Here is an 8,653-nt window from a genome sequence, read left to right as displayed (position 1 = left end):
ACCATTGGTCTTCCAGTCTGTTGTGGTGCCAATACCAGGGTGTTTTTGTTACTATTGCTCTGTAGTATAGTTTAAGGTCCGATATAGTTTAAGGTCTGCTTCACTCTTCCCGCTATGTGTTGCTTTAGCTATTCTGGGTCTCTTATTTTTCCAGATGAACTTCATGATTGCTTTTTCTATTTCTAAGAGGAATGCCATTGGTATTTTGATTGGAATTACATGAAATCTGTATAGTGCTTTTGATAGTATGGTCATTTTGACAATATTAATTCTGCCTATCCAAGAACAAGGTAGATCTTTCCATCTTCTAAGGTCTTCTTTAATTTCTTTCTTTAGCGTTCTGTAGTTTTCATTATAGAGGTCTTTCATCTCTTTTGTTAAGTTGATTCCCAAGTATTTTATTTTATTTTTTGAGGCTATTGTAAATGTGATAGTTTTCCTTGTTTCCTTTTCAGAGGATTTGTCACTGATATGCAGAAATGTCTTTGACTTATGGGTGTTGATTTTATGTCCTGCTGCTTTGCTGAATTCATTTACTAGTTCTAGAAGTTTTCTGGTGGAATTTTTTGGGTCTTCTTGGTAAAAATCGTTTCATTGGCAAATAGTGCCAATTTGAGTTTTTCTTTTCCTATGTATATCCCTTTAATTTCATTTTGTCTGTCTAATTGCTCTGGCCAGTGTTTCAAGAACTATGTTAAATAGAAATGGTTAAAGAGGGCATCCCTGCCTTGTTACAATTTTTAGAGGGAATGTCTTCAATTTTTCTCCATTTAGAATGATGTTGGCCTGGGGCTTAGCATAGATAGCATAGATAGCTTTGACACTGTTGAGATATGTTCCTGATATCCCTAGTTTTTCTAGTGTTTTGAACATGAAGGGGTGCTGTATTTTGTCAAATGTTCACTCCAGTCAGAATGGCACCTATTAAGAATACAGACAACAATAAGTGTTGGTGAGGATATGGGGGGAATGTCCACTCACACATTGCTTGGTTGGACTGCAAAATGGTGCAGCCAATGTGGAAAGCAGTATGGAGATTCTTTGGAAAACTGGGAATGGAACCACCATTTGACCCAGCTATCCCACTCCTTGGTCTACACCCAAAAGATTTAAAAAGAGCATACTACAGGGACATAGCCATGTTAATGTTTAATGCAGCACAATTTACAATAGCTTAACTGTGGAACCAACCTAGATGCCGTTCAGTAGATGAATGGATAAAGAAAATGTGGTATATATACACGATGGAATATTATTCAGCATTAAAAGAGAATAAAATCATGGCATTTGCAGGTAAATGGTGTTGGAAAAGATAATGCTAAGTGAAATTAGTCAATTCCCAAAAACCAAATGTGGAATTTTTTTTTTTTTATAAGGCGGTTGATTCATAGTGAGGTTGGGAGCATGGGAGGATTAGAAGAACTCTAGATAGGAAAAAGGGGTGAGAGGGGAAGGGAGGGGGCATGGGGGTAGGAAAGATGGTGGAATGAGATGGACATCATTACCCTAAGTACACGTATGAAGACATGAATTGTGTGAGCTCTCAGGCGTCTAGTGAGGAGGATCATGGAACAGGGTGGAGGAGAGTGTGGCTGCAGAGTCACTAATTAAGACCTCTGGAGACCAAGTAGGAAGCAGGTCTGATTTTATTGCGCAGTTACCATGTATATATACTCAGGTGTGGCTAAGCAGATTACAGGCAGCCACCAATACAATTTCTGGCTAGCTGTCCTTGCAGTGACCAATGGAAGATCGGGCCATGGGGGAAGCACAGGGACTGCAACACGCAGCTCATGCCCATGGCTGTGTCTACGGGTGACCTGCCACTCACACACCTAGCACGAGGGGAGTGGCCTGCCACTCAGATGTCCTTAATGTATGCCATGTATGCAGTACTCCATGTACTTGTCCCCACAATGAATGGTGTGACTATACTTTGTATGCAATCAGAGATATGAAAAATTGTGCTCTATATGTATAATATGAATTGTAATGCATTCTGATGTCATATATAACAAATTAGAATAATTTTTTAAAAATTATGTGCTTAAAACAGCAAGCACTTATCCAACATAGAGATTTGATACAATGTGACTGAATTCACTTTACTAGGGTTTAGTAAAATATTCACTTTACTAGGGTCTACTTGGGCTATGGTTTCTAGCTTCTAGCTGCCTGTAGTTATCTTTTAATCTCTTTGGTTGTTGGTAGAACTTAGTTTCTTACTGTTTAAGAACTGTGGTCACTGCTTTCTTGACATATATTTCCTTTTATCCTTAAGTCAACAACATGTGACTTAAGGATTTGTGCGACAAATCTCTCTGACTTCCCAATTAGTGAATCTCTCTATCTTCTAATGGCTCATGTGATTGCACTGGATTCTCTTGGATAATACACAACATTTTCCCTGTTTAAGATCCAACTGCAAAATTTCTTTTGCCCTGTAGTGTAATATATTCATTGCAAGGAATGAGGGTATAGGGCCTACTGCCTATCACAACCATATAAAGCAACCATATAAAGGAATCACCAGTGGAATGAGATAAATTCTACTTTTTTATTTTGGCTCAGTCTGGAAACAGTACTAAATATTGCTTGAACTTCAGAGTTCTTTGAAGTTCTTAGGAAATATTACCTACACCTTCTGCCAAACTCAATATTTTCAGTTTAGTGCCAAATGAAAGCTTGGATTCTAGGACTGCCCCTAGAAAGTATCATGCTCTGAATCTCCCTTCTTACCTTCTTTTTTCACTCTTTCTGTACAATTACTGGAAGCTTCTGCTTCTACTTTCATATAATATTTTAGTATTGACTGCAAAGGAAATAAGATATCTTAAAAAACATGAGATTTTGGATTTTGGGAGCTCTGATTTTTGTATCTAAACATCTTTGTATCCCAACACTTTGTATCTATGCTTTAATCCTGACTCAAAGTTCCAGAAGAAGGCCTAATATAATACTCCTATTTGACTTTGTACCATAACATATATATTCTCTTTTCTGAGAAAACTTGCTTATACATGTATCACTTCAACATTTTTAGTCTGTTGTCCATTATTGAATCTGATACCCAAAGCTGGTAACCCTTAGCAGTTGGCAGATTCTGGTCTAACTTAGGACATATAACCCCCACGTAGGTCAGGATCTGATTTGTTATGCTGCTTTCTAATATAACCCACCCAATTTTGTATTTTACTTACTTCCTTTTAAAAAGTCTCCTTTAGTCAAGTCTGTCTTTTTATTTTCTCATAAAAATACACTCATTGTTTTTTCCTTCAAGCATTTCTATAACCAAACACACTATGAATTCTCCTCATATATAATCCAACACTTTTTTCTTTCTCCTATGTGAGGCTTACTTAGACCAACATTGCTAGGTTTTTTTATATTCTGAACTCACTCAGCCATCGATTGCTGTTAATTTTTGTCTCAGGTTTCTATTTGGAATCATAGAAAAGGGAGAAATGATTATTGAATGAATGAGGAAGCAATGAAAGAAACTGATAAGAAAAAAGGTTTATTTATCAAATCTTTGAAGATGCAAGAAGAGTTTCTTTTCTGTGAAGTCCTGTGAACAGAGACTACATAGCAAAGTACTTTTTGTTCACGTAGTTCTCAGACATTTCCATGATCTGTGATAGTGGAAAGAAAAGGAAATTAAGATAAACTTGGATTTCCATGAAGAGAAAACATTCCTTTCCTTAAATTTGAGCATCATAGTGCCTAAGGAAACCCAATTAGTAGGAAATGAAATCTATTATATGTAATTATCCTATAAGCAGCCTTCTAAGCCATCTGAGATTTGACATAGTCCTTGGTTCTTCTCAAATGCATGTTTTTCTGCAACAATACACAGTGTGAGCAATATAATACCTATGAAGAATATTTAGCCAGAATTTTATGAAGGAAGAGATTTGGGAGACAAACCAGAGAAATTCTGACTTCATTTTGAAGGAGTATGAATCATTTACCTTTGCTGCAAGGAGCACTGTACTCAGCAATTGCGAACTCATCTGAAAAAACAAATATTATATGAAGTCAGTGAAAGAATCTTTGCTGTTGGAAGAACTTCATTGTATCAGAAATGTCAATGTCATTCACTTGATGCACTACTTACTACCTTATATTTTGTATGTATCAAAGACAAAAAGGGGAGAATCAAACTTGGAGACAAAATGAAGTGATAAAGAGAATTTAATGTAATAAATCACCCCTATACATTTTTTAAACCTATGTTTCTGATGAGGAATTTTAATTTCTATGTGAAAGTTGCCCACACTTACCTGTCTCATAGTAATCATAGACTTTCACTATGGCTGGTTTCAGATCTCTTACTGGAATATCTTGCAGAACTGTGAAGGACAAGCTCAGTGTCTGATTCGACACCTATAAAGCAAAAGAGAGTTAAATGGACTTTTCAGGAAGCTTTCTTTTCTCCTTGGATGAATAAGCATTCATCTGCTTTTTTTTGGGGGAAAAACCCTTTATCAACAACTGCATACTACAAGATCCTTAAATTGTACAAAAGTCCTTAGACTACAAGGGAAATTTGCCAAAACATTTCTTAAATAATGAACACAATTTATATAACTTCCATCAGTGCCATCATGTGGCTCTGTGCATGGGGGAAATTCTATATGCTTTTTGTTGGTTAACTGGCTATGTCCTTTTTTTTTTTTTTTAACTATTCAAAGATTTGGTATAGTTTTGCTTTTCCATTTTGTGGAAGTACTTGTGTAGACTTGAAGAGGTATGTAAATGACATACCACTGCTGGTTTGTTTAAGTTTGTTTTTGCTTTTGTTTTTAATAATGATTTTGCAAAGTGTGATTCCTATCAATATAGGCATGCATAAACTATGTTGCCATACCTATCTATAAAATAACATTGGTTTATTGGTGAACTTATCATCATTGGTGAACTGATTATCATTATCTTTATTATTATTGGTTTTTATTATTTTATGATCCAAGTCTAGCTGAGATTGACAGTGTTTTCCCTTTTTATATTGTTGATGGGGATGCTGATATAATAATTGACTAATTGCAATTGGTTACTTCCTTACATTATCCAGTATCTTCAAAATAACTTGTGGACATAATGAAAACATTTTGTAGAAAATCCCTTGCTTATAGGGTTCAAGAAATATTTATATCCAAATATTAGAATAAGCTACTTCTCATAATCCCAGGTTTAAATAAAAGAGAAGAAAAACATTCATTGGAGTTCTCAGATTTCTAGATTAGATGTCTACAAAATGCATGAACTTACTTCCAAGACAACATCGTTAGAAGGATTTTTATCTATATTTTTTTTCAGCTACACTGGCAGGGCTCTCACCTCATCCAGGTAAATCAAGACATGATTGTTGCTGACTTCAGTCCGGTTCACATGGTTCAGTCTTTCAAGCTGAAGAAAATTAAAATAACACAATGTTAATAAAATAAATGAAGCCCCTAGAGGATCCAGAGGTGGGAAAATTCCTATTCCCAATTCCTTCAAATGCTTTTTGTAAGTAAAAACATGTAGGAAAAATAAAAATTAAAGGTAATTTGGATGAAGAGTTTAATAGTATTATGGCACATGACCCATGGTAAAATTGATTTATCTGAAAGGAACTAAATAGCCTAAACTTGGGAATTACTCCTATTTCATATTGTTTATTTGTGATGGAATTTTTTGTTTTATTTGACTTAGAGCAATCTCTTCTCTTAACTTCTGTAATACTTATGACAGTTCATGTCAGTCATTTTCATGTTTTTTCATGGGTTCATATTCATGTGCATTAAGATTCTAAGCTCTGTGCAAGTGGGACCTATGATATTTTTTACCTTAGCCATCATGACTTCTGACAGAATACTCTGCACTTGGTGGGAACTCATACAAACATGCCAAATTGTAATTGTGAGTCTGGAGATAATATAAATCATTGATAGAGGTTGATTTAAAATTGTTTTAATAACAGTATTTTCTTAGTGTAGGGATACATAAAACATTACCTGGGCTTATCATAAACCTACCATTTTCACTGTTGGCTTCAGGGGGATGAAGCCAGAAACCATCTTTACATCAGCAATGACCATGTTGGAGGCAGGACGACTCCCAGTGTATCTAAGAACCCAGCAAAGGAAGGGATTAGGGTTTTCTATGTTATTAAATATTCCCGTTTTTCTATGTCATATTAAGTACTCTACAAAGTACACATTAAATCCTCCCAAATATGCCATCCCAGTGGTTAGAAAAGTGGTAGTGCATAAGAATTTTTAATAGGACCTGTTATAGCTATAGAGACCAGCCCTACCCCAGAACTGATTGAATCAGAATTTCAAATGTGTGGATTCTGAGGATCTGTGTTTTAAGAAAGCACCACAAGTGATTCTTTGACTGGGGGCCTCTAATCTATGCCAGATGTTTATTACATACACTTATCTTAATCTTTTCCCAACCAAATTATAATATTCTTTCAGACAGATACTTTTTTTGTGAGGCTGGTAGCTATTTAAATGTATATAAATATATTTCCTTCCCAAATTGATTGTATTGTATGTAACTTGAGATTTATTTATTGCCCACTGGAATTACAACCAAAGATTCACTCTTTTCTCCTATTCAAGCTTTGCAAGAATTCTCTCTTTGCCATAACTATATCAAGTACAACAGGATTTCAGGATTTCATTAGATTGAAGGAATTCAGGTCATAGGTAATGTGATATTCTTTTTTTTTTTATTGAGGAGAAACATTAACTTTTAAGTAACATTAGACAATAATAGGTCCTAGAGGCAGGGGATGGACGATTTAAACTTCATCACCAAGAAATTCTATTGCATCAATATAAAAGAATACATTACCTTTTAAATAAATGCAGTGTGAGCACTTACTGTCACAATGTTTAGCTTGATGAGGAGTCCAGGTAAGAAGACTGGTTGTTACTCCTAGAATTAGGTGATATAGTCAAAAAATCTTACCTGATATTCATTGAGATCTGGAAGGTGGTGCGGCTTTTGGGTCCATCACAAGTTTGGGGAAGAGTCAGTACCTCTAAAGCAAATGGGAAGTCTTCCTTGTCTGGGAGAATATTGTATTTCAAGGATGTCTGTGGAATATTAAAGACAGAATCTCTTTTTTCCTCTTATCAGAATTCCCGTCATCTTCCTCAGTTCTGATTTGCCTCCATGGTTTGCTGAGCTAGGATTTTTGGGTGATAACAGATACTGTGTAAACCCTTGTCCTCTTTTCCCCTGAGAGTCTCACCTGGAGGTAGACACATCCTTCTCCCTTCACTCTTGCACTGTATTCCCCAGGCACTGTTGGTAAGGAGACCTGCTGTAGTAACAGGCGGTTGCTGTTGTCCACTTGGAATTTTGAGGAAAATTTCCCTGAAGACTGGATGGTGACCTGTGCAGCTTTCCCAGTCCTAGTAAAAGTAGCTGCTCCATATTTGGACAAAGCATGGAGAGCCACCACTGTGTCCTGAAAGAGGAGTGGGAGAACCCACTTAGATATTGCAATGGTTTGGAAATGGTTTGTCCTTTTGGGTTCACGTGTTGAATGTCTGGTCCTCAGAGTGGTGAAATTGAGAGGTGGTGGAATCTTTTAAAAGATGAGGCCTACTGGGAGGTCCTTAAGTCATTGAGGGCACTGCCCTTGGAAGGGATGAAGGTAGTTCTTATAGGACCCCTTGGTAGTTCTTGTAAGGTGGGTATTATTAAAAAAAAAAAAAAAGAAGCCTAGCCCCATCCAGATATATGGCTTCCTTGTTTTGAGATGTTATCTCATCTTCATGTTTAGATACATGGTTATATAGTTAGACTTAGGAAGTTGGATGGGTAAAAACAATTCCTTATACTTCTAAGAATGAATGTGTACTAAGAGGCAGATGGGGGCCATGAAATGTGTCAGAGGACCTGAGAATGGAGATTCTCAAGGCAAGATTATTGTATTTAGAGTTCCTGTGAACAGTTGTGAAGGGATTCCTAAAACTGGAGAAGAGTTGGTAGGAGACTTCCCCCTTGTTCTGCTGATGCCACACCACTACTTTAGGGAGGCAGAGTTTTGAAAACAGGAGACTGTGATAGCACAGGGACAGGGTGCCAGAATTCTATGCATTTTCTTTTTAGTCATCTTTGATTTACATAATTATCCCTATATACTGACAATCTTTCAAGGTATTTTCATTTTCATTTTTTTCTCCTGTGTTTGTCTTTTTCTACTTGAAGGTTAATTGAAGATTCTGGCAAATAACCAACCTGGGTGGAGGAGAAGCCACCATGGGAATTCTGTTGCTTTGTGATCCACTTTACAATGGGCACTGCAGAAGTCAGGTCCTCTGAGGTCGGGGCTGGCTGGACTGTGAGGAGAGTGAGGAGCATATAGGCCGTCATCTCCACCTCAGCAGAGGGAGCCTGGGGTTGGTACAGAAGTCCCTGTGGTGCCTTGGGTTTCTGAGGCCGTGTCCAGTGGATAGTATCATCTGGGTGGGAGAAATAGATACTCATAAGTGACTAAATATTCATATTTATTTTAAGATGAAAGTATCCAAATTGGAGCTGAAGAGAGGGTTTCTTTCTGATTGTAATATTTCAAACCTCATAGAGACACGTTCCCCTCAATGAAAATATGAACTTGGTGTATTTCAACCAAGTTAAGGCAGCT

The 8,653-nt window shown here is 36.7% G+C and overlaps 1 protein-coding gene across 1 annotated transcript in view; it reads right to left on the bottom strand.

The window, feature by feature from the left end:
• Window positions 1–3,501: 3,501 nt before the first annotated feature.
• LOC101959212 (alpha-2-macroglobulin) overlaps window positions 3,502–8,653 on the bottom strand; it is a 43,639-nt gene continuing 38,487 nt past the window's right edge. The window contains exons 29-36 of the mRNA XM_021720859.3: window positions 8,248–8,471; window positions 7,253–7,471; window positions 6,967–7,094; window positions 6,021–6,111; window positions 5,341–5,409; window positions 4,284–4,386; window positions 3,972–4,013; window positions 3,502–3,632 (exon numbers count right to left, since the gene is read on the bottom strand). Of these exons, the coding sequence (XP_021576534.3) occupies window positions 3,616–3,632; window positions 3,972–4,013; window positions 4,284–4,386; window positions 5,341–5,409; window positions 6,021–6,111; window positions 6,967–7,094; window positions 7,253–7,471; window positions 8,248–8,471 (893 nt within the window). The 3' untranslated portion in view covers window positions 3,502–3,615. The remainder of the gene's footprint in view (window positions 3,633–3,971; window positions 4,014–4,283; window positions 4,387–5,340; window positions 5,410–6,020; window positions 6,112–6,966; window positions 7,095–7,252; window positions 7,472–8,247; window positions 8,472–8,653) is intronic.

The sequence above is a fragment of the Ictidomys tridecemlineatus genome, chromosome 6 (assembly GCF_052094955.1).
Source record: "Ictidomys tridecemlineatus isolate mIctTri1 chromosome 6, mIctTri1.hap1, whole genome shotgun sequence".
Taxonomy (NCBI): domain Eukaryota; kingdom Metazoa; phylum Chordata; class Mammalia; order Rodentia; family Sciuridae; genus Ictidomys; species Ictidomys tridecemlineatus.
This window is presented reverse-complemented; position numbering and strand designations above follow the sequence as displayed.